Source organism: Cynocephalus volans, chromosome 10 (genome assembly GCF_027409185.1).
Source record: "Cynocephalus volans isolate mCynVol1 chromosome 10, mCynVol1.pri, whole genome shotgun sequence".
NCBI lineage: Eukaryota > Metazoa > Chordata > Mammalia > Dermoptera > Cynocephalidae > Cynocephalus > Cynocephalus volans.
The window spans coordinates 38,677,660-38,704,765 of record NC_084469.1 but is presented as its reverse complement, the minus strand read 5'-3'; the positions used below and the strand labels follow the sequence as shown (position 1 = coordinate 38,704,765).

At 41.0% G+C, this 27,106-nt stretch overlaps 1 protein-coding gene across 1 annotated transcript in view; it reads right to left on the bottom strand.

The window, feature by feature from the left end:
* Positions 1-27,106, bottom strand: part of DNAH9 (dynein axonemal heavy chain 9) — a 372,221-nt gene that overhangs the window by 205,686 nt on the left and 139,429 nt on the right. The window contains exons 29-34 of the mRNA XM_063109557.1: positions 22,295-22,452; positions 19,507-19,645; positions 17,083-17,370; positions 8,836-9,046; positions 4,623-4,750; positions 3,613-3,721 (exon numbers count right to left, since the gene is read on the bottom strand). Of these exons, the coding sequence (XP_062965627.1) occupies positions 3,613-3,721; positions 4,623-4,750; positions 8,836-9,046; positions 17,083-17,370; positions 19,507-19,645; positions 22,295-22,452 (1,033 nt within the window). The remainder of the gene's footprint in view (positions 1-3,612; positions 3,722-4,622; positions 4,751-8,835; positions 9,047-17,082; positions 17,371-19,506; positions 19,646-22,294; positions 22,453-27,106) is intronic.

Here is a 27,106-nt window from a genome sequence, read left to right as displayed (position 1 = left end):
AAACGAAAAAGGTGATATCACAACTGATACCTCAGAAATACAGGAATCATTGCAGACTGCTATAAAGAACTATATGCCAACAAATTTAGAAATCTAGAGGAAATGGATAAATTTCTGGACACATAAAAACTACCGAAACTGAGCCAAGAAGATATCTGGACAGACCATTAATAATAAAAAAGATTTAAGCTGTTATCAGAAGGCTCCCAAAAAGAAAAGCCCAGGACCGGATGGGTTCACTGCAGAGTTCTACCAAACCATCAAAGAGGAACTGATACCAATTCTCTACAAACTATTCCAAAAGATTGAAACAAAGGCCATTCTCCCAAACTCATTCTATGAGGCAAACATCACCCTGATACCAAAACCAGACAAAGATACAACAAAAAAGGAAACTATAGGCCAATATCCTTGATGAAAATAGATGCAAAAATCCTCAATAAAATACTAGCTAACAGAACACAGCAACACATATACAAAATTATCCACATGGTCAAGTGGGATTCATCCCAGGGATGCAATGTTGGCTCAACATATGCAAATCAATAAATGAGATATACCACATCAATGAAAGCAAAGACAAAAACCAAACCATATGATCATCTCTATAGATGCCGAAAAAGCATTTGACAAAATTCAACACTTGTTCATGATAAAGACTCTTTACACATTAGGTGTAGATGGAAAGTATCTCAACACAATTAAAGCCATATATGATAAGCCCACTGCCAATATCATCCTGAACAGGAACTAGACAAGGATGCCCACTCTCACTACTCCTATTCAATATAGTGTTGGAAGTACTAGCCAGAGCAATCAGAGAAGAGAAAGAAATAAAAGGCATCCAGGCTTGGAAAAATGAAGTCAAACTCTCCATTTTGCAGGTGATATGATCCTATATATTGAACAGCCTAAATCCTCTGCCAAAAAGAGCTGATAAATGATTTCAGCAAAGTTGCAGGACACAAAATCAACACACAAAAATCAGTAGCATTTCTAAACCCCAACAGTGAACATGCAGAAAAAGAAATCAAGAAAGCTAGCCCATTTACAATAGCCACCGAAAAAATAGAATACTTAGGAATCAAGTTAACCAAGGATGTGAAAAATTTCGACAAAGAGAACTACAAATCACTGCTGAGAGAAATTAAAGAGGACACAAGAAGATGGAAAGATATCCCATGCTCTTGGATCTTGAATTAACATTGTGAAAATGTCCATATTACCCAAAGTGATCTGCAGTTTCAATGCAATCCCCATCAAAATTCCAATGACATTTTTCTCAGAAATGGAAAAACTACCCAGACATGTATAAGGAATAACAAAAACCATGCATAGCCAAAGCAATCCTGAGCAAAAATAATAAAGCTGGAGGCATAAGACTACCTGACTTTAAACTATACTACCTGACTTTAAGCTATAATTACCAAAACAGCATGGTATGGGCATAAAAACAGACACACAGATCAATGGAATAGAATAAAGAACCCAGAAATCAACCCATACATCTAAAGCCATCTGATCTTTGACAAAGGCAGCAAGTCTACACACCAGGAAAGAGAGCTGGGAAAACTGGATATTCATATGTAGGAGAATGAAACTAGATCTGTAACTCTCACCATATAGCCAAATCAACTCAAAATGGATTAAAGAATTAAATATACATCCTGAAACAATAAAACTCCTTAAAGAAAACATAGGGGAAACACTGCAGGAAGTAGGAGTGGGTACAGGTTTCATGAATATGACCCCCAAAGCACAGGCAATTAAAGGAAAAATAAACATATGGGGTTCTATCAAACTAAAAAGCTTCTGCACAGCAAAAGAAACAATCAACAGAGTGAAAACACAGCTAACAGAGTGGGAGAATATATTTGCAAAATATACATCAAAGGATTAATATCCAGAATATACAACGAACTCAAACAACTTTACAGCAAAGAAACAAAAAACCCGATTAAAAAATGGGCAAAGGAGCTGAACAGGCGATTCTCAAAGGAAGATATACGAATGGCTCACAGACACATGAAAAAATGTTCGACATCACTCAGCATCTGGGAAATGCAAATCAAAACCAGTTTGAGATACCATCTCACTTCAGTCAGGATGGCTAATATACAAAAGACTGAAAATGATAAATGCTAACGAGGTTGTGGAGAAAAAGGAACTCTTGTACACTGTTGGTGGGACTCAAAATGGTATAGCCTTTATGGAAAATGGTATGGAAGTTTCTCAAACAATTACAGATAGATCTACCATATGACCCACTGCTGGGAATATACCCAGAGGAATGGAAATCATCATGCTGAAGGGATACCTGTACTTCAATGTTTATTGCAACACTATTTACAATAGCTAAGAGTTGGAACCAGCCCAAATGTCCATCATGAGTTGAGTGGATAAGGAAACTGTGGTATATCTACACAATGGAATTCTACTCTGCTATAAAAATGAATGAAATACTACCATTTGCAACAATGTGTATGGACTTAGAGAAAATTATATTAAGTAAAACAAGTCAGGCACAGAAAGAGAAATACCACATGTTCTCACTTATTTGTGGGAGCTAAAAATAAATAAATAAACACACAAACAAATAAAGAGTGTGTGTGGGGGGCGGGGGGAAGAAGACACAACCATCACAATAATTCCTTGAACTTGTTAAGACAAGTGAACAGATATGATGTAGAGGGGAAGGGGAGAGAGGGAGGGGGGAAAGAGGAAACAATAAAGGGTCACGAAAATCAATTACAATGTATGCTGAGAAATTATCTATATTGAAAATAAAAAATAAATAATAAAAAAATATAAATAAATTAATTAATAACTAAATAAAAAACCTGCACATAGTTAATATATAGTATTTGATGTTTGGACATAGGCATTAAAAACCATCACCACGATCAAGGTAGTAAACATATATATCATCTCTTAAAGGTTGTTTTTGTGGGTTTTTTCTGGTAAGGGTAAGAACACTTAACATGAGATCTATTCTCTTAAATTTTTTTTTTAGTGAACAATACAGTATTGGCTATAGGTGCTATGTGGTAGAGCAGATCTCTAGAACATATTCATCCTGCATAACTGAAACTTTGTACCTATTGGAAAACATCTCCCCTACCCCAACCCTTGGCAACTACTATTCTAGTCTCTGCTTCTTTAAATTTGATTATTTTGCCAACATTTATCTTCTCCTAATAAATTTGGTTGATGGAGATAGACGAAAGTCCCAGTATGAAGTTGCTATTTTCCACCAGGAATTAGTGACGAATGACCATGCTCGGTTGTCTTCATGGACACAGAGGCTAGAACTGGCCTAAAAGTAGCCTATATTTGAGAGACTTCTGTAAAGCGGACAGTTGTCCAGCTTGGGGTTTTTTCCCTTCCCATCACCACAACATTGCCGAAGTAACAAAAACACAGGGCCCTGGCCTTACAGTGCCTGCTTGTCCCCACGGATGTGGATTAGGGCTGAGAACAAGGCCAGAGTTTCAGGTGAAAGGTTTTTGGCTCCTGTATGGAGCTTTGTTCAGAGTCAGCAAAACCAAAGTAAAGCTTGAGACACCTGTCTAAATTGAGCATCTTTGTGTTTTTTCTTTTCTTTGGCCATACCTGCTCTGGAGACAGTGGCTGGGGTGGCTGTGTGCAGGTGGCTGATCTCAAAGAGGAGCCGCATGGTGGGGTTTAGAGGAATCCTCTCGTTGCTTGCCAGGGTCAGCACCTGGAAACAACAGCGAGGGACATGGCTGCTAGAAAGGAGCCAGGATGCATTGCCAGCTGGCGGGACTGGCGGATCATTGTCGGCTGGAATTTGGATGCTTATTTCTTCTATGTGATTATAAATATTTTCTAAATTTTCTACAATAGTCTCCTCTTTCTCCTCCTGTACCCCCTTCACCCCCAGTCTGTGTGTGTGTGTTCAATGAGGGAAAAACTTAAACAGTTTGAATTGATGTTAATTATCTGAATGAACGAGACCATATTGGAATAATAAAATTATTAAAAGAAAGGAGCTTAGGTTTTATATTATTACTGTTCTTTTTAAAGCAGCCCATCTCCCAGAGGGAGAGCATACGTTCATTTGAATGATTCTGTAAATGTTGATGAGGTATTGAAACTTCTGATCTGGACGTGCTTTCTGAGCAAGTCTGTGAGCAGCTACCAGCTAAACAGCCATTTTAATGGGATCCTGTTAGTTTTCGTTGTTTATAAAAAAATAAAATATACTCTCAATGGATAAATATTTGCAACCATGGCAGATATTTGACAATCTCGGAATGTTTTTGATCCTCAGTTTCCCTATTTACAGAAAAGAAAAAAGATTCGAATAGATGATTTAAGATTCCATGCAGCTCCAAATATTAAATGAATCTCTGTGCAGAGGATTCAGAAGGAAACACAAGGCCAAAAATGTGGTGAGCCCACAGCAGTGCCACTGGAGTAAGCGGAAGTTGCTAGTGGGAATGTGTTGGTTCTGCAACGTGTCATAGTCCCTCACTGTGGGCCAGCCATCCTACGGAATCTCGATTTCCAAATGTGCCTGCCACACCAGGGATCCGGCTTCATAGATGATCAGGGATGGCGTGGGGACTTCCCTCCCTCTGCTCCTCTCCCTTGGATACCTTGTTATCATCCATGACAGTGTTCAGGGATTCGATCCACATCGGATCTATGTCGCCATCCAGTAAAATCCACTTGGGCCCATCATGGGTCATGCTGGCAAGCTCCCGCATGACGGAAGAGAACAATCCTGAAAAGGGACCATTGACACCTTGTTTTCCAATTCACCATCAATCCTCTTTCTCTTAACGCAGTTGCAACCCTCAGGAGGCACTAATAGAAAAGGCAGATCTGCCTTTGTATCTTGCTTTACTAAACCCTAAGTGCCCAAGGTTCACTCTTCCTGTGCTTCAGTCTAACTTTCTGTGATGTCAACAACACCTGATAGCACTGGCTTTTTAATGACAAGGGACCCTGTGAATCATTTCAGCAAATGACTGTGATAGGATGGAATTACATTAAACTTTTTTCATCTTTTGTAATTGCAGCCCGGGCAAATCCTGCCAAACGCAGACTTTGGGAGAAACTCAATGTGGTTCTAATTGCCACTACATGAGATTTATATATTAATTTGGGTAGAATTGATTTTTACGGTATTAAACTTTCCCAGTCAATAATATGGCATGTCTTTTCATCTGTTCAGATATTGTTTTATGCTCCTCATACATTTTTACAGTTTTTAAAACATATCTCTTTGACTAAATGTATTTCTAAATATTTTATAGTTTTCATTGCTATTGTGAAAGGGATTTTCTCCCTCTGTATTTCATTTTTAGCTGGCTATTGCTAGCTCAAGATAGAAAAAGCTATCAAATTTTGTATATTTACTTTATATTGTTACCTTTAAAAAATTTTCTTATGAATTCTAGTGATTTTTCAATAATGACACATGAGTTTTCAAGGTATAAAGTTGCATAATCAGCAAAACAATCATTTTTCTTCTTTCCTCCAATTTATACCATAAATTCCATTTACTTGTCTTACTGCATTTTCTAGAACCCCCAAGCAAAGCTAAATAATGATGCTGATAATAGACCTCCCTGACTTTTTCCTCATTTTAATGGAAATGGCTCTAGTGCATCATTGTTTAGAATGATTTCGCTTTCCTTTTGGCTTTAGGTACAGAGTATTTATCATATTTAAGGAGGTTTCTTCTCTTCCTGTTTTATGTAGAATTTTTCTATTAGGAATGGCTATTGAGTTTTAAATACTTATTGACTGATCACATGTTTTTATCCTTTAATTTGTTGATGCTTTTTTCAATACTTAAAAAATCATTGATCTATCCTTACATTTTTGGAATAGATTCTACTTCGTCAAAGTGTATCATTCTTTTGAGATACAGTTGGATTCTATTTACCGATATTTTATTTAGAATTTCTGAATCTATATTAATAAGTGAAATTGAGGTTTTTGTTTTTGTTTTTTTGGTTCTACATAAAAGTAGCTATCAAGATTATTCTGGCTCCATAAAATAATTAGACAGCTATCCTTTTTCATGATTTTGGAAATATCTGGTTTTTGTTCTGCTACTATCTTTAAATTTTCCTTTTCATTTGTTTACTCAAGTTTTATACTTCCAATTGAGTAAATTTTGTTAATTTATACTTGCTAGGGGGTCATCTACTTCTTCTAGCATTTAAAATGTGTGTCATCTAATTAACATAAATATTCTCTTATTATTTAATCTTGTCTATATCTACTGTTATATCTCCTTTCTAATTCCTAATCATACGTATTTTTTTACTTCCCTCTCCATTAATTATACTCACCATGAACTTACTTTATTGGTCTTTATAAAGAACCTCTGACTAACTTCAGCTTTTATCTTTATTAGTTTCTTTTTCCTCATTTTCTCTAGGTTTAGTTTGAATAATTTCTTGAGATGGATAATAACTTCTTTTATTTCTAGCCTACCTTCTATATTCAAGAGAGTTTAAAGTTTTTTTCTTATAGGCTTTAGATGTGTCCCATAGGTTTTGTAGGAAGTATTCTTCTTTTTATTGCTTCCTGGGGGGGTTGCAATTTAATTTTCTTTTTGATCCAGGGGTTAAGGGAACATTTCTTGATTTGCAAATAGTAAAATTATTTTTGGCTATTTTCTTGCTATTTGTTTTTAATCCTGTTGCATTATAGACAGAGAATGTAATCTGTAAATTAATATTTTTGAATTCATTATAGCATCCTCTGTAGTCAAATAAATTTTTAATTTGGGGGAATGTCTCATGAACCAATCAAGAAAGCAACATTTTCTATTTATAGGATGCAAAGTTCTATAAATATGTGTTATATTGAGTTTAATGATGTATTTACCAATTCCTCTGTTTAAACTTATTTTTCTGTCTACTGGAACTATCTAATTTAGAAAAAAGGCATATTAAAATAGCCTACTATATTTATATTTTTATTCAGTTATCCTAAAAATTTTTAAGAGGCTATATTCCATTTATTTTAAAGCTATCTCATTTAGTGATACAGATTTATGATTATTACATCTTTTTTTGGTCAATTTTCCCAAATTTAATGTGTATGTTTAATAAAATTTTACCTAAGTTTAAAAATTTGAATTATATTATTGAGCTTAAATTTAATATGAAAAAAGAAGCACTGGAAACAAGCCAAGAAAATTACAGAAGAATACTGAGGAAGGACTTACCACATCAGATATTGAAATATGCTATAAAATGATGGCAACTGAAGCAGAATGATGTCAGTAAAGGATTAGATAAATAGGTGAGTGAAACAGAATAGGAAGCTCAGAATCAGATCTCAGTATATACGGAATTTTAAAAATGACAAACTGGTGTTTTAATTCAGAGAGAAAGGATGGCTTGCTTCATAAATGGTGCTGGCACAATCAATTATCCACTTGGAAGAAATAGGATTGATTTTCTACCCTACCTAATACTAAGCCCCCAAATTAATTCCAGGTGGATAAAAATGTTAATGTAAAAAGAATCTTTTTTGGAAAACATTTATGATATTATACCTGTAGCTTAAAGTTAGAAAGAGTTATAAACTAAATAGGAATACCAGATGCTTCAAAAACTAGGTGGACACAATTTTCTTTTTTTTTTTTTTTTTTTTTTTTGTCTTTTTCGTGACCGGTGCTCAGCCAGTGAGTGCACCGGCCATTCCTATATAGGATCCGAACCCGCGGCGGGAGTGTCGCTGCGCTCCCAGCGCTGCACTCTCCAGAGTGCGCCACGGGCTCGGCCCCACAATTTTCTTTTTTAAAAAGTGCATGGTTAAATATGTCATGAAGTGTCTATAGGCAAATGATAGATGAGGGAGTGGGGGGGGGAGCAATTAGCCATGCATATATCAGATAAAGGGTTAATATCTGTGAGATATAAAGAACTCATAAACTGACAAAAATAACAAGGGAAATAAATGACAAAAGAGTAAATTACCAAAACCAGTAAGAAAGAGAGATGTTAAGACTCACTAGTAGCAAAATAAAAAATAGAGATGCTGCTTGTTCTAGCCTCTGACTACAGATATGCAGAGTTTGACCCTGATGTAGTCAGACATTGATACATTAGGGAGGAGCTGAGACTTCCTCATTCCAGAGGCCACATAGGTTTCAGAAAGGGATCTCGATCAGCTCACAGAGTTTACTCTTCTAGTTACAGATGACCCCTTTCAACATCTGTCAGTGATATTTAGTGCTTTGAAGCTGACACCGAGATCAGCACACGGGTTTGGGGTCCTCTGAATCACTGCAGAGGGGAATATGGTACCAGGAAGCCTTCTGGGGTTGAATGGACATCTTCAGCATCACCCGGGGCCTGGCACAGTGTTCTTAGCATGAAGCTTCCCCGTCACTGATGGGGCAATGCTCACAGGGACAGCAGTGTCCCCTGTTGGGTGCTGGACTGTACCACTTCCTTGAAAATGAGCCGTAGGGTTCCCTACCCCACACGTGCCTTAAATCCACTGCCAGGCAGTACAGCGACTCTACACCATGGCTTGTGCTCCAGAATGAGGAATCTCCAGCTGAATGCCTGCCCTGCTTTATCCTCTTTAAGTCCCCTCTCTAAAAGGCAGCTGGAAGAAGTCTCCAAGGAGGGAGAACATCTGAAAGGCTGAGGTGCCCTGCCAAGCCCAGATTGGTTTCTTCCTTTCCACTAGTCTTTCATCTCCTTCTGCAGTTCGTCCCAAACAGATCAATCCAATGTCCTCTCCTCTGCAGTTCATTCCCACTACATCTGAGCCTGCCCGAGGAACTCCGAGGACAGCAGGAACTTTCTCCCAGGGGTATCCCCCTCTTACCATCCTTCCATTCTCGTGTGGCCGGATTGATGATGCCAAAGAGTTCATCATTTGTGACTGCTTTGGGGTTGAGGTCAGTCCAGACGGGGCGGCGTTTCATGATCTGATAGGTCTTGTGCAAGGACCTCAGCACCTGGGACTTGCCTGTTCCAGCGCCGCCCACCACGAACACAGAGTGCCTTACTGCCAGCAGCTCCTCCAACTGGATCACCTGGGGACACAGGACATTCAGCCTGAGGACTCAACTTGTCACTCACCTGCATCCCAGCTGCTTTTCCATGAGCCAGGCTGGTGTCTAAAGTGAGACCTGAGGTCAACAGAAGAAGGTTTATTCACCCAGGATGTGATGGGGTCTGAAATACAAGGGCAACATGATTCATGTATTCACTTATTCATCATTCAGTCATATAATTATCAGTCACCAACTAAGTGCTAGAGAGTGTTTCAAGAGAGGCCGACTCAGAGGTGACTCTCCTGCCCTCCATGATCTCATAGTCTGATGGAGAAGAAAGTGATGTTGACATATTATTATAATGTAAGGTGATGAATGCTTTGATAGAGGCATTTACAAAGCGCTGTGGGAATAGAGAGGAGGGAACAGTTGATTATGTACAGCTAATGGGAAAAGAAACGTTCACACAGGAGGAGTCATTTGAACAGGGGCTGCAGAGGTGAGTAGGAGTGTGTCGGAGGATGCACAGGAAGCAGAGGCTTGCCGTGTGACAGAGCATGGTGTGGCTGGCCAAATGGGTCGGTGAGTTTAGAGTCAGAATCCCCTGGGGACAACGGTGGCATGGAAGGTCTCAACACTGCTGGTCTGGATTGCCTCCTGGCTCAGCTCTCCACACTGCTGCAGGAGAATGCTCACTGGAATGAAAATCCGATCATGTTGCTGCCATCTCTCTGTCCTTTCTGTGGTTCTCCATAGCTCTGGAGATGACATCCCAAATCCTTAGACTGGCTTACAAGGCCCTATTGCAGTCTGGCCCAACCCATCCCCTAATCTTATTTCTCATCCCCAAACAAGCACATCCCAGGAAGACAACTACTTGGAGCTCTTCGGCGATGTCCTTTCCTGCAGCTATGCCTTTGAACTCACTGTGGCCTGTGTGCAGAAGTTACCCCTTCTCCTGCCTTCCTCTGGCTAACCTCTGCACATTCCTCGAGAAGCCTTCAGTCTGGGATAGGTATCTCCTACCTACAGCCTACAACCTAGTACTTAACAGTACTTAACAACACTGCAAGCGTTACTTTTCTGTCTCCCTGTTTGATTATCAACTCCTTGAAGGCAGGCAGAACTGGCTTCTCATCTCTCTCCTCTCAGTGTCTAGCAGAGAATCTGGCACGTACCAAATGCTGAACAAATATTTGCTGAAAGTATGAAGAATGACTCAAGAGGTTGGATGGGTCTGATCATGAAAGGTCTTGCATATCATGAGCAGAAACATTTGAACTGTATTGTAGACCAGGCTTCCTCATATTTTCCACCATAAGACCCTTGGCAGAGGAAAAGCGAACCAAAGAGAAAATGCACCAAAATGTTGACAGGGTGGTGGGACAGGGAGAAGTTTTCCCCACACATTTTATTTATTTATTCTGCACTTTAAAAAAAATGACCATCACTTTTATGTTTTTAAAATTTGAGTGATACGGTGTTAAAAAGAGCTCTAGATTTGCACAGCCAGGGAACCAAGTGGGAAGGGGTAGTGCTAAGTGTGATGTGAAAGCGGCAGGTCCATGGCTGTTTTGGGGCATGATGATCGGATTTGGTTGGGGCAGGATAATTTATTGAGACGTTAATTTGCATTTTGTTTTCCATAGCGTGAGTGCTTTTCTTCTCAGTCCCAAGGCATTGCTGTTCCTATGATTCGGGGCTCTTGCTCTCTTCCTTCAGGGGCTTATTGCAGGATCCTGCCAGATACGAATGAGGAGAGGGTTGGAAGGGTCTCCCAGGAGGTGATGCTTAAGCTAAGACATGAATAGAAAAGAGTCAGCCATGTGACAACAGGCGGAGAAAGCATTCCAGGTAGAGTGGCAGCAAGTGCAAAAGCCTTAAGTTCAGTGTCAAGCTTGGAGGGCTGAAAGGACAGGAAAAAGAAAAAAAGAAAAAAAGTAAAAAGAAAATGAGAGTGGTACAAGATGAGATAAGGGAGGTAAGCAGATAGGCAGGAATTGGTAGCTGGAATTTTATTCTAAATATAATAGGAAGCATTTGGAGGACCTGAGGACATTGCATTTAAAACAAAACAAAAAAAAAAAAAAAAAGAAGAAGAAACAGAAATGGAGGAAAGAGGTAGAGCAGGAGGAGGTGAGGGGCTCCAGCTCCTGAATGGAGAGTGTATTGTATCCTGACATTTTCTCTTTTCATGAGCAACTGATTGAAGAGCAGTGCCACACTCTGCTATGGGGAAGACTTATCTCCTTCTAGTTCTATTAGAATTTTTTTTGTTTGCTTCAATAGCTTTATTGAGATATAATTCATGTACCACAAAATTAAAACGTACAGTTTAAATGTACCCTTTTAAAATGCACAGTTCAATGCTTTTTAGCACAATCATCACCACTATCCAACTTGAGAACATTCTCATCACCCCAAAAAGAAACTCATGCCCATTAGTAGTCATTTCCCATCCCCTCACCTCAACCCCAGCCCTTCGCCTACATTCTACCTCTATAGATTTGTCTATTCTGGACCTTTCATGTAAATAGAATCATATAATATGAGGTCTTTTGTGAAAGGTTTCTTTGACTTAGTATAATGTTTTCAAGGCTCATCCGTGTTGTAGCATGTTTCAGTATTTCATTCCTTTTCTTCCCCAGCTTTATTTAAGTATAATTGACCAGTAAGAATTGTATGTATTTATGGTGGTGATGTCTTGATATACATATACATTGTGAGATGATAAAATGAAAGTAATTAACATATCCAGCACTTCTCATATTTATCTTTTTTTATGGTGAGAACATTTAAGATCTACTCTCTTAACAATGTCCAAGAATACACATGGCATTACTATTAATTATAATCACTATGCTATACAATGGATCTCTAGAATTTATTCATCTTGCCTAACTGAAATGATGTACCACCTTCCCAGACATACCCAAAATAATGTTTGATCAAATGTCTGAATGCCTTGTGACTAACTGAAATGATGTACCACCTTCCCAGACATACCCAAAATAATGTTTGATCAAATGTCTGAATGCCTTGTGACCCAGGCAAACGGACACAGGAAATTCACCATCACAAGCACCCATGACTAAGACATTAAATAAAGTTAGTCTGTTCTTGCTTTCAATACATTCACTCTTCTTGAAATCTTCTTTTCTTAGAGACCACTGACTTCTGGCCCTAATTTGAATTGATTGTGTTCTAGGCCTGCTGATAACTCTCATCCCAGGACTTTTTTTCTTGATTCTTGATTTTTTAAATCCCATGACATTTTGCTTGTTTTTCATTCTTGTTTTGCTCTAGTATGTCCTCAAGTAACTTACTCAAAAAGGGTGCATAAGAAGTAAAATCTATGAGTCTTTGTAAATATCTTAAATGATAATTTGTATAGAATTCTAGTCTTGAAATCGTTTCCCTTCAGAACTTTGAAGGAATGGATTCCCTGTCCTCTAGCATTCAATGTCATTGATGAGAGATTCTAAGGTCACCCTGATTTTCTTTCCTCTCCTGGGTCACTTGTACTCACTCCATCACTAAACCAGGATATTTTTATTCTTTTCTCTTGACACTGGACTTCTGAAATTCGAGTATGATGTGTCTTTGTATACATCTATTTAAATTGACTCTGTTCAGGACTGAGTCCTTCCAATCTGGAAACATGACTTTCCAGCTCTATTAAGTTTTCTCTGTTCTCTTTTTAGAATTTCTATTGGTAACGTGTTATCCAATATCTATTTGATAACTTAGATTGATCCTCTATATATCATCTTGCCTCTCACACTTTGTCTCTTTGTGTGTGTGTGTGCATGCGTGTGTGTGTATATCAGTACCTTCACATATGTACATATATATACATCTGTATAGTCTCATCCTGGGAAATTCCCTTGACTTTATCTTCCAATCCACTCACTGAATTTTGTGTCATCAATGATGCAATTTTACATTTCAAAGAGGTGTTTACAATTTCCAATAATTCTTTTTTAAAAATAAATTTAACTCTTGTTTTATGGATATAATTTTCTTTATTTTTTTCAAGGATATTAATTAGAACATTTTAAATGTTCTCTTTCTTGTTTCCACTGGGGCCAATTGTTGTGTGTGTGTCTGTTGGTATGTCTCTATCTCTCGATTTGTTGGTTTTCTCCAATATCTGGTCAGCCTCAAATTTAAACAAAGAGCTGCATGGTGTCCTCTAGGAGGCTGGGATGGGTATTCTCTGCTGCTGGTTATGCGGGTCTCTTTCCAGGGTAGGGGGACTGAGTGGAAGCTCTGTGGACACTGTCAGATCTTGCCTTTGTCACTGTCCTTTCACTGTGGGTGAGTGCAGCAGGTAGCTGGTCTTCAGATTGAGGGACCCCAAACAGAATGGAACGGCTTTAAACCGGGGCCCCAATACCCCAAGAGTGGTTCTAGTTTTCCTGAAAGAGTTTATCGAATTTCTTTAAAGACATTTTCCTTTTTGGCTTCAGGTTAAATGCCTGGCTGCACATGGTTTGCATTATTCAGGAACTGGAGACTGGGAGGAGGTATTGGGAAAAGAGTGTAGGGAGCCAAGTGGTGAAATTATAGGGTAAACAGACTTAATGGGGCCCCTTCCAGTTATTTTCAGTTCTCCTTATCAATCCTGCCTTCATTAACTACCAACTCCAAGCCCAGAGCTTCTCCAGGGTCCTGCTTGGTGGGACCGCTTCCTGCTGGCCCCTCTTCCTCGGAAGCCCTTTCTGAGTGTATTCTGGCCCACAGCCCCCTCTGCTCTGCTTGATCTGTCAACTCACTTCCGTCCTCTTTCCATTTTTTAGAAATTTATTGTAATATCCATTTTTCAGCTTTCATACTTCTGAGTTTATTCCTTATTCTTTGAAAAGTAAATTTATATTATCACTTTAAGGGATCCCAGAATGCCACCTCAACCCAGAGCCGCATGAGGCAGCTTTTGATGAATTATTTTTCAGACCTAGAAGTGGACAGTGCAAATGAAAAGCAGGTAGAAACTCATCTGTTCCAAGAGCCTTTAATAGAGAGCATCTGTCTTATCAGAAGAGCAGAAAGAAGAGGAGGGAAAGGAGGAAGCAGAATGTGGTTCAGCTGACAAACAGAAAGAAAGAGTGAGATTCTGAGAAGAAAAAAGATGCAGAAAATAGGGGAAGGAGGGTCAGGTGTCCTCTCAGACCCACAGAGAGTCTGAGAAGGTGTGGACTGTCCTGATTCTAAGACATCACCCTCAGTGCGTGGCATTTAAAGAACCACATCAGATTTAACTTCTCTCTGGGGTGTGGGTGTGGGTGTGGGTGCCTCCTAGGATTAGACCCTTTAAAGGGAAAGCTCTCAGTCTGGCATTCAAGGCCCTCTATATCACGGTCCCGGATTATCTATCGAGTCTTTTTGCCAACTCCTCCACCTCCCCACCCCGGTGCCCACCACCCCAATACCACTTTCTCTAGCAACACTGGATTTTTTGCTGCTGGTGGTACAATCTCTATGTTTCCCCTGTGTACCCCTTTGCTGAGCCTTTCCCCTCTACATAGAAAGCCATCCTGCCCATCTCTACCTTTCCAAAGTTGTCCACTGAACCTGGGTGGAGGGAGGTTGGGAGTGAAGATGGGCGAACTGGTAGCAACAAGCACTGCTGCAAAGAACCAGGTGATGCTTTGCTTTCTTCTGTTAAAGGGAATTCCAGAAATGAAAACAAGACACCTACTTGCAATGGGAAAGAGAGATTCCAATTCATTCTCAATTCTGTTTATACACAATCAGGGCTTAATCTCAGCCAATGAAAGTATTGTGTGCTAGAAACACATTCTGCAGTGGAGAAGGAAAATGCCTGGTTTGCCTGTAAGTTCCTCCAGGGGAGCACTTTCTCCCCCTTGAAATAGCCCAGTGCAATACCGGGGAGAGGTGATGGAGTTCCAGTTTCCTCATCTGCAAAGTACCTTATCTGCATCATCTGCCTCAGGAGTTGTTGGGGGATCAAATGTGACACAAAATATAAAACCACCTGTGAACTCTAAAGTGACATTCATGACTTTCTTAAAGATATTATGGAACAGGAAAATAAAATCTATCCATGTCCCTGAACTTCAGGACCCTTGACCCTTTTTCATAGTACTCGTCTCCTGTTCCAAGGTGTAGTTATGTGTGTGCAGGCACTTCTACTACGGTAACATCTATGCATCCTGAAAATGTTTCCTTCTGCAAAATTGCACAGTAAAAATAACAGACTTAAGGAAAAACAGGATTGGGGCAGACCATTAAAAATGTACAGAACTTTGTACTCAATGCCCTATAAACTCAACAAGGAATCCCAATCCTAATCAAAATGCTTGCATTTTCACCCTACCTAATGGTCAGTCCATTCTTTGCAGCCTTAAACCTGGGGGCCTGTGCTTCCTTGCTTGAGAGGTAGAATCTGGGTACATTCAATTGTGATAGAGACCATTTTAATCACAGTTAAAGATCCAATCCTGGGGGAGCCTTCTTAATTAATCCATTGTTGTAACATAAAGGTGAACGTCTTACAACATCTTCGTCTGCACTTGCGGCCTCCCCAGAAAACAGTACAAAACACAGTGATTCCTAAAGCCACTAAACTAGTGATATTTTACACTAAAGTTTCAGATTTGTTTTTCTTAAGGTCTTATCTATCACTAAATGCATCAGTTTCCTATTGATGCTGGAACAAATTGCTACAAACTTATTGGCTTAAAACAACACAAATTTACTATCTTATAATTCTGGAGGTCAAAAGGACAAAATGAGCAGTATCACTAGGCTAAAACCAAGGTGTCAAGAGAACTGGTTTCTTTTGTCATCAGATGAGTGGATACGGAAAATGTGGTACATCTACACAATGGAATACTACTCAGCTATAAAAACGAATGAAATACTGCCATTTGCAACAACATGGATGGACCTTGAGAGAATTATATTAAGTGAAACAAGTCAGGCACAGAAAGAGAAATACCACATGTTCTCACTTATTGGTGGGAGCTGAAAATTAATATATAAATTCACACACACACACACACACACACACACAAAAAAAAAAAAAAAAAAAAAACAGGGGGGAGAATAAGATATAACAACCACAATTACTTGAAGTTGATACAACAAGCAAACAGAAAGGACATTGTTGGGGGGGAGGGGGGAAAAATAAAAAATTAAAAAATAAATTTTAAGTTGAAATGAAAAAAAAAAAAAAAAAAGAGAACTGGTTCCTTTTGAAGGCCATAGAGAAGAATCCATCTCTGGCTTTTTCCAGCTTCTAGAGGCTGCCCATGTTCCCTGGCTCATGGTCCCATCTTCCATCCTCAGTGCCAGTGACTGCTGGTTGAGTCTCTCTCCCATAACATCACTTGAACTCTGACCGTCTTGCCTCCCTCTTTCACTTATGAGGGTACTTCAAAAGGTTCATGAAAGGATTCATATTATCTTTTAATTCTATTTTTCCACACACTTTTTGAAGTACCCTTGTATGAGGATCCTTGTGATTACATAGGGCCCACTCGGATAATCCAAGATAATCTCCCACCTCAAGGTCAGCTGCTCAGCAACCTTAATTTCCCCTTGCCACATAACACAACACAGTCACAGATTCTGGTAATTAGGATACGGACATCTTTGGGGGGGAGCGGGGAGCAGATTATTCTGCCTACAACCCTGAGGTTTTTTTCTTTAGTTGAAAGAAAACTTGCCCCTAGTTATTTCAAAATCTTTATGAGTTCAGGAAAATTGCATGTGAACTAACGTGGCTTCCACATTACACTACGGTCACTCCTCTATGATTGTGCATGAGGTAATTCACATGAGAGGAACACATGTGAGCAGACTGTGTGTTTTACTCTTCCCACTGGATCATGAGCTCCGGATAGTACGGGCTCCTGCATCTTTCTCTTGTATTCCTTGAATTCCACACTGTGGGTCTCCAATAAGGAGCTGTCAAAATGAATTGAGTTATGACTATCTAGATATGTATTTGCACATCTAAAGCAACCCTTTACATTAAGGATGAAGGATAACCCATTCTCCAAGAACAGAAATGAGACAGAAATCTTAGGAGGGAAAATCTCTTGTACCTTGAGCACAAAGTTATCCTCAGCCTGGAGCTTCAGATCCATGACCGCCTTCTTAACCAAAGCTTCGAAGTTGAGGTCTCTCCTCCGGGGGACATCCAGGGTGGGAAAGAGGTCCCCGATCAGGCCCATGAACACGGGCATGTCATCAGTCACGATCTTGGGGATGTTGAAATCTCGCAAGGAGCGCATCAGGACTTGGTCCTCAGGCCGGTCAGGGTCTCCTCGCTTCAGGGATCCTGCCACCACGAGCACAGACTTGATGGCCCGCAGACCCCAGTCATAGTGATCCTGTGGACAGGCAACATGGGTTAGACCAAAGTTACTGGGATGCAGAACACCATATGGCGGGGCTAGTGTCTGCAAAATTGCAGATATTATATCAGTATTAGGTCACTTACGAAGCCCAGGCAGAGGCATGGGAAAGTATTTATGACAGAAAATCATGATCACAGAATTCTTGCTCCTGGCCTGGCATTAGCTGCTTTTCCAAGCTGTGATGACTACAAAGCAGACACAGAACACTCAAGGGACTGGAGGTCAGGAGGATTAAACAGGGCCATCTTCAAACCTATCTGACTACTGCTTGCACATTCAGTGGGTAAAACAGTTGGCAAGGAGAGAGACACATTAACTCTCAGAGATAGTACAGACTGAGCTTACATGATCCACCTTGGAGGCCTTCAAACTCTGAGAAAAGGAGTTTAAAAAAAAATAGTTCCTTGAAGTGGGTTCCATCAAAGGTGAGACTCACTGGCCACAAGTGCTGAGAGTAGAGGCTTTGGGAAAGTGAACCGTACTGCTGACAGCAGGCCCCAGAGCAGCACGGTGGGGGAGGAGATGGGGTACACAGACCAGAACACAGAGTCTGAACTCAGACAGACCTAGGGGTAGGTCCCAGCTCTGCCACTTGCTTCGTAGCAGGATATTACTTCATTAGAGCTGTGATAAATGCTACAAAGAAAAAATTGAGTGTGCAATGAAGACAAAGGACACGGTGGGTGTACCAGGACTGTGGATCAGGCTTTCCTACTGAAAAGCATTAAACAAGACCTGCAGGAGTGGGATTCAGTCAAACACAGAGGAGAAAGAAATGCAGTCAAGGCAGAGGGAATAGGTTGTTTGCAGTCTCAGGGGTGAAAAGATGACCAATTTCAAGCAACTCAGAGAAGACCAATGTAGATGGAGCCCAGCATGTCAGGGAGAGAGCTGTGAGCTGGAGCCACTGAAAGAAGCAGGAGACAGAGCACCGCATGGTCCTGAATAGAGAGTGACAGGGATGTTGGTCTTTATCCTAAGAACAGTCAGGAGCTTTTTAAAATGTTCACTCTAGCTGGTGGCTAAAGGACAAATTAGAGCAACTGGAACAGAGGAATAAAAACTGGTAGAGAGGCCATGGAAATAGTTTAAGCAGGAGATATGGGTGCTTGGAAGCAGTGAGTGTGGAAAGAACATGAGACTCCATGAACATGAGAACATGGAATATCCAGTTCGTTCATGATTAGGGCTGGAGAAGAGGAAAGTGTCAAGAATAACTGCCAGTGTTACAGAGCTAGCAAGTGAATGGATTGTGGTTCCACGTACTAAGGCAGGGAATGCAGGAGAAGTGGGCTCAGGGAGGAGCTGGCAGGGAAGATCAGCTTTAGACGTGCTGAACTGCAGGTGCTTTGTAGACACTCAAGGGAGCTGTGGGAAAGACCTTTGAATACGCAGGTTTGGAATAGAGCCACAGAAGTTGGAGCCACTGGCCTGGAAGTCATTGGTGGCAGAGAACCTAGAGAGAGGATACAATGAGAAAGGAAGTATGAAGAAAACCTACTCCATCTTGGACAGACTTCACAGAGAGAGAGCCCATGTGGTGGCAGCCAAGTTGATCAAAGCAAGATAACCCCAAAGGGAAGTTGAAACTCACTGGGAACAGCCCAGGGAAGCTTGGTCAGCTATCCTTGACACTAAGACATTCCCCATCCAAGGCACAGACTTTGAGGGTGCTTGGTCATATTTTGTAAACATGAGAGCTGTAAACAGAAGCTGCACTTAAGGCCAAGGAGCAATGAGAAGCCTGGGGCTAGTTATGACCGACTCTTCTCCCAACCCCTTCCCAACTCATGTCCCTTCAGGTGGAGGCCATTCCCTCCTGGGATTTTTATTGGCTACTGTGGTGTTTCTCACGGGACGCTGGTGTCTGTGAAGCGTTGCTAAGTATTCTGTTAAAAAATGGAGTACTGTGGTCAAAAAACTTTGAAAAAGGCTGAGCCAAAAAAATAAACACGAATCTTTACTGCAGAAGTGCTCAGAGCTTTTAATATGCTTATGGACACAGCGACTCTATATAAGAAAGCTCTAATGTTTCCCTAGCATGTTGGCCTCAAAACCCTTCCAGAGCCGGGACTGTTGCATGGTGCTTGGTCATCCCAGAGACCATACCTGTTTGGAGAGAAGCTCTTTGCACAGCTTGTAGAGGGTGATGAACTTTCTGGCTAATAACCGGGCTTCGATAAATCCTTCGGCCACCAGCATGATTTCACAGATCAACTCAAAGTCTGGAACAACCATTGCACAAGGCCTGTGTACAGGGAGGCAGAAGGTCGAGACAGTTTTCCAACTACAGAGTTGAAGGGGAGATTGTAAGACAAGAGACACCAGCTGAGATCACACATGGAAGCATTTGTGAGTGTAAAAACTCATGGAAGGATGTTAGCAATTATTTCATCTAAGACTTTTAATTTAGAGATGCATTAAGTAAGGATAAAGGAAGTGAACTCTCTTGCTCAAGGTGATAGATAATGTTAGCTGATATGGGCAGAGTTGGGGCTACAACTTGAGTCTTGTAACTTGAGTCCGGTGTACCTTACTCAAGGCGTGGATTAGTAAAGCATGTTGTCTAGAATAGATTAAAGGCTAAGATTGAGGAACTGAGTTCCTCTAAGTGTCCAGAAGAAACTGAGAGTCTCCCTATTCCTCATGCTGAAATGTGTCTCTTCCAAACATAGACACCCAGATCTTAATCTGTAGTTATTTGCATATGAAGATAAATCCTTAATGCTATTGTCGAAGGTAGGTGCCTATCAACCCCACCTTGATACAAAATGGCATATAAAAGAATATAGAACGGGGGCTTTGTCTCTGCACAAGAATTTGTTGTGAATTTTTTCTTTTGGCACTAGAAACATTTGATTTTAAAATTACTTATTTTCGTTAATTTATTAGGTATGTAATAGCAGCCTAAGGTTGTTATATTTCTTTAATTGCATTTCCTTATGCTGACATAAAATTTTCAAAAATATTTTAAGGGGCCAAGCCCATGGTGCACTCGGGAGAGTGCGGTGCTGGGAGCGCAGCGATACTCCTGCTGCGGGTTCGGATCCTATATAGGAATGGCCGGTGCACTCACTGGCTGAGTGCCGGTCACGAAAAAGACAAAAAAAAAAAAAAAAAAAAAATTTAAGGACATGTTTTTCCTTGAGATATTTTACACTGCATTCAAATTCAAAGGAGCAACTGAATACTTAGAATCTCGAAATCATTTTGCAGCCTGAACGTAAGGCTGAATATGCATCCACCCAACACCATGCAATGTGGCCGTGAGCAATAATGCTGTAGAAGGAAAACTATTTAGTCACATGGGAAGACATTAGTTCATGAAAGCAGGATACTAAACTATATAGAGTCTGATCCCAGTTTTGAACAAAAAATGCTCTGCTCACGCAGTATTGGAGTATTAGAAGGAAAAAAAATGCCAAATGGTGACACTGATTATCTCTGGATGATAGGACTGGGATAGGGAAGAGCAGAAGCTCTGGGGTCAAATTCCAGGTCTGCTGCTTACTAGTTGGGTTATAGCTAACTCTAGTAACTACAGTTACTACACTGGGCACCTTGCTGAATTCATCTATTTTCTCACTATACGAAGAGTAAACTCATAGTATCTGCCTCATAGGGTCTTTGTGAGAATTTAATCTAGAAGTAGATGTTTTTAAAAATATTTTTCTGTTTTTTTCTTTCCTCCAAATTTTCTTCTATGAATGTATCTTATAAACTTTTATGGACTGAATGTTTGTGTCCCCCCAGACTCACGTATGTTGGCATCCTAACCTCCAATGTGACGGTATTTGGAGGTATAGCCTTTGGGAGGTGATTAGGTCATGAGGGTGGAGCCCTTGTGAATGAGACTGGTGCCTGTATAAGAACAGGCCAGAGAGCTAGCTCTCTAACATCCTGAGAGGATACAAGAAATAGTCAGTTGTCTGCAACCAGGAAGAGGGCCCTATGCTTCTTCCAAAAATCCATAAAAGCATTGACAACCTCCCCACACAGACAGCACTGGGTATCTCATTCCAAACATGAGACAAACAGCTTTGTTATGGCTCCCCGTAGTCTGTCTCTCTTAGGTACAAGTTCAGTAAGCAGAAAATCAGAAGCCATGAAGCATCCTTCAGTTTTCTCTTTACTGGGCCAACGTCTCTTTTCTGTAAAAAGAAGGCAGACTCCAGCTCCTGCTAGGAAATGTATTTCTGTTTTCTTATCAAAAATAAAAATTTAGAAACATAGCAATATCCACCAGTAGCCAGGGTGAAATAAAAGAGGTGCTGTCATGCGTCACTACTAGGAGAGTAATTTGGTACTACTCTTTTTAGAAAGCAATTTGGCAATGTGTATCAAGAGCCTTAAAAATGTTCCCACCTGTTAACACAGTAATTCCACTTCTGGGAAGCTAGCCAAAGGGTATAATCATGCACACACACAAAAAAGGTTTATATACAAAGATGTACATAGCAACATTATACATAAATTTATTTTAAATGTTAGAAAGTCATAATATTTAACCATGGGGGACTAGTTAATTACATTGTGGATGATGTACTTGATAGAAAAACATGCAGCCATAAAATGAGATTTATTAAAAATATGAAGTATAAGAAAATATGATATGATTATGATAGACTGTGAAATGAAACAACAAAGCAATATAGAACTGTATGTAGACCACAAATGTAGACTAGGGAAGTATGAATTTAAAATATGTATATAAAGAAGTACAGAATACAATTAAAAAAAAATAATTTTACTGATAATGGCATTACAGGTGGTTTTTAAAAATCTACTTTTCTGTTATGTTCCAATTTTTGCTAATATATGTGTCATACATTTTCAGTGGAAAAATAAAGGAAACTTTTCTCATGGGGCTCTGGTGTGGGGCGGAGCTAACGCTCACCTGAAGAGAGCTTTTAGGTTCTCTGGCAGCTCTGTGCGCCCTGCATAGCCTGGGTTCATGGTGATGAAGATGCCGACGGAAGGATCCAGGCTAATCTCCTCCCCAAGGAAGTTGAACTTCTGCTTCTTATCTCGAATTGCATCTTGAATGCTTTTTACCTGGGGAACCAATCAGTGGAAAATGCCTTTCTTTCATTTCAATGGCAGGGTCATGCCAGAGCTGGGAACCCAAAGTCACATACAACATAAGCAATTGTTCTGTGGCCCCTTTCACCAAAGGACAGGCACAATGACTGCACCCAGGACCCTTTGTTAATGGGCACTGGATGCATGTCTAAAGGAAATCTGGCCACCCACATCCATGCTTATAACACGGTGGCTAAGAAGGCAGGAATGAACTGCAAACAGGTTTTAATTCTCTCTGAATGTTGGTTCTCTCTGCAGTAATAGCTAAAGTGCATTAGCACTGACTGTGTGCCAGGCACTGTTCTGAGCACTTTCTATGTATTGACTCACTCAAGCCTCACCATGATCCTTTGAGGGGGCACTTTATTCCCATTATCCCTATTTCTCTATGATTATATAAAAACATGGAGGGGCTGAGTAGTTTGCCCACAGTTATTCAGCTACTAATGGGAGTGGCAGGATTTGAATCCAGGCAGATGGATTCTGGAGTCTGTGCTCTTAACCACATGCTCTTAGCATGATGGTGAGATGGCCAGTAACTGCCTCCTGGGCTTGTTCTAAGGATTCAATGAAATAAAGTCTGTACAGAGCTTAGCACACAGAAAAGGCTTAAAATGAGCAGGTAACATGGAAATTGTTAATGTGACCATCATCTTTGCAGTTGTGGTCCCTCTCTTGCTTTAATTCCTCAAAGCCACACTCCAGACTATTTCTCTAGACAGACTGCATAAGCTCAGGCTGAAAACAAATAATGACCCCTTTGGATTGGAGCATAAGGTTTTAAATGAACCTCCAGCACATCAGCTAAGTCCAGGGGGCTAGAACAGTCAAGGGTAGCCTAGTACTGAGGAGATGGGGCTACAGGATTGTATGTGTGTGAGACAAAAAGAGAGAGAGACAGAGACACAAAGAGGAAGATACAGAGAGAAAAAGAGACAGACAGAGACACAAGAGAGACACAGAGAGATAGAGAGCGGCAGAGAAACAAAGAGAGACAGAAAGACACAGCTGGACTATCTATACTGGGCAGGGCTGTTTCTAGATCCTGGAAGGACAGTGTTTGCCAGGACACATAACAGTTCTACAATTAGGATTCAGCTCCCTTCCCAAAGTGAAGCTCTAATGACTGATGCATTTGAGCTCACAGCAATTAGTGTGAGACTGAAACTTCTTTTATACGTGCAGAATATCAATGCCGTTCTGGCAGAAGCAGTCTTCAGCACCCAGCACACCAGCCAAGCAGATTGAGCTCCGCTGGTTTGCACAGCCCAGCCCAGCTCTGCCCTGGAGCCTCTCCCAGCCCCTCATCCCCCTGCAAGTCATGTGACTGCTAGAGGCTGGTTCTTGCCTTCATCCTAGTCCTCCCATCTATGAAATATACAGAGCCTTGGCCCTACTAGAAGTGGGGAAGTAAGTTTAATTAGCATTTTCAATTTGCTTTTCTACCTTTGGGCAAAGACTAAGGCAAGACCCCAGGATGCTTTCTGCTATGCATTCTGACTCAGCATTCTCTCCAGAGCCACTGAAAGCCCAGAAATCTCAGGCTCAGCAAGAATTTACGATGCACTTTCAGATTGGAGGCATCTGTGCTTTTGTGTAAAATTCTGTAGGGGGACCCTTGAGGGTGAGCATTGAACAGCTTCCAGGATGCATTTAATATTGGAGCATCGTTGCTCACAAACATTTCTGTTAGCCCTACTCGTACAGAACAGGAGACTGTTTGCTTTAGCAGCAACTGAGGTCCATGGAACAAACAACTGGAATGTAACAGTGAACAGTGTCCAGGAGGCCTTGATAAAGTGCAGGCCTTGGAAAAGTCCAGAGGTCCTTCAGGATGCCAGGAGGGAGAAACAGGTGGACTGGGAATGTATGGATGTAATGTAAGCCCAGCCAGGTGGAGGTGCACACACAGGTAGACCAGATGGATAGCTAAAGCTACCAGGTGCATTCTGCCCTTTGGGGTCTGTTTCTCTGTTAAAGACTCATTGTTTTTGGAGATTTTAAAGTCACAGAGAATAGCAAAAAATAATAACTGACACTGTTTGAACACTTATATGTACCAGGAGCTATTCTGAGTATTTTACACGAATTATTCCATTCAACCCTTTCAATGTCTGTATGAGACATGTGGTCTTAGATCCTTGTTTTATAGATGAGGAAACTGAGGCAGAAGGCAGTCAAGAAACTGTCCCATGTTTATGTAAGATGCTAACATTGGCGGGGGCTAAGGGAGGGATATGTGGGAATTCTGTACTATTTTTACAACTTTCTTATAAATCTAAACTTAGTTCAAAATAAAAAGTTAAAAGAAAAAACAACCTTGCCGATAGCTTATAATTGGTAAGTTGTGCAACTCAAGGTTAAAACCAAGCAATGTGGTGCCAAAGTACATGCTTTTGGCTATTTCCCCCAAACCGCCTTCTACCAGAAGGAACACTGCGCCAGCCACAAACTAGGTTCTCAACAAATACATACATTTTCAGGGTGATTTGTTTTCCTTTGAAAATCATCATGTTTGATATAATTTGGAGACTTAGTTTTCACAAAATAAGAAAAGATACTTTTGCCACCTGATAAAAAAAAAACAAAAATGGGAAGCTATGTAGAAAGCAGGGTTCTCAACTGAGGATGATTTTGTACCCCTTCACCCCAGGGGACATTTGGCAATGTCTGGAGAATTTTTATTGTCGCAACTGGGGTGGGGGAGGCTGCTGCTGGCATCTAGTGGGTAGAGGCTGGGATGCCACTCAGCATGCTACAATGCACAGGACAGGTTTTCACAATGAAGAATTATTGGCCCAAAGCATCAATAGTGCTGAAGTTGACAAATCGTGATCAAGACTAGATATTTTACCAACGAGGAAACAGAGGCCAAGAAGATATAAATGATTTGTCTACCGTCCCGCAGCATGCATTCTTGGGTCCAACCAAATTCCCATGAAAATTCTTAGTCCTACCCCAGATGCATCAAATTAAAAGTTCTGGGATGGGGCCCAACAGGATGTGTCTTCACAAACCCTCCAGGTGACTCTAATGCACGTGAGCATTTGAGAGCCACTGCAATCCAGTCAGTTCTTAGATTTCTACTCATACCCACTTCTGCTCAGGTGTCCCCATCCATAGCTGCATACGACTCCCTCCCTCTCTCAGATGAACCTGAGTCCTGCACTTCCTTCTAACCAACTGGCCTTGAGAAGCCTTGTCTCTCTGCAGCTCAAAACTGGGACCAACTGGGCTCAGTCTTGGGGTCTTGATGTGAATCCAAACTCCACAGTCCTCAAGGATGTTTTCTTTATTTGACAGTCTCCCTCTCAGCTCTGGTTCTCAAGAGTTTGCTGGATGTGTGAACCATGTGGAATGTTTCTAAAAAATACTAATGGCCAGGCCCTACCCCAGACCAATTAAATCAAAATCTCTTGGGGGTGGAAACAGCATTACTATTTTTCAGAATTACCCGGGCAATTTTAATGTGAAACCAGGGTTGAGATTACCGTGCTACAACAGCACAGCCTCCGACTTCATGGTGCATAGGAATCACTGGGAAACTCATTAACGTGAAGATTCTGTTGCAATAGGTCTGGAGCGGCACCTGAGATTCCACATTTCTAAAGAGCTCCCAGAGGATGCTGCTGCGCTGTGTGCAGTTTGAGTAGCATGTTGATAGATGACACTGCCCTTGCCTGGCACCCCCTGCTGTCCACTCTCTGGTGGCCAATTAAGTGTTCTTGACACTGGACCACACTACCCCAGACCAATTTTATGATCCACAATTGCCCCTCAACTGAATGAGTCCACTGATTCTTTCCAGCCTTTATGGCCCTTTCAATTGCACATCTCTAATAAAACTTATTTTCTGCCTTATAATTTAGATAATTTGTGAGGTTTCACTTCTATATATTGCAGTCCAGCCCTGATTTCCAATGATCAGTCCTGTTATCTGCACAAGCCTTTGTGTGCTCGTCTAACCATCAGGGCTTGATTTCTTGCTTGGGAATCTTATCTTTCCCCTCATGGACTGAAGCTGGTGATCACAGAGGGCTCTCTGTCCCTGTACCCTCCCACCCAGTCAATGAAATATCAATGTCATATTATCTCTCTGCAGGTGAAATACTTTAAGGAGGTCTTGGGCTAGCCCTATGCTAGGTGAATCCTCTTGGCTTTTCCTCCACAACCGGCTACCTTGCCCGCTTCATTCTAGGGGAGTGGTCCATTCCACGGTCCCAGGTGGTCATTCTCTTTTCAAGCCTTTGCCCCAAATGCCGTGTGTTATTGAAATCCTGCCTAGCTCACTCCACGCCTCTCTCTGTAATGGCAGATTGGAGTTTGCTGCTTTCAGGAAGTGCAACCCACTCACCAATTTGTAAACTTTTTTATATTTCTGTATTTTTTACATTAGACTTTAATCTCCTCTAGAAAGGGTGTTGCATGGGAAGCTCCCTTGGCTCTGAGACCAGAACATTTGTTCAGTGCCTGGAGTACTTGGAACCCTGCTACGGGTGGGCTCCCAAGTCCCTACTAACTGACATCTGCCTCTCCCTGCCTCCTGCCTCAGGCCTGCCACTGCTGGGGCTTGTGTCATAGGGAAGAGAAAGAAATGTCAGGGACACCTGGCCAGAGAGCATGGAGG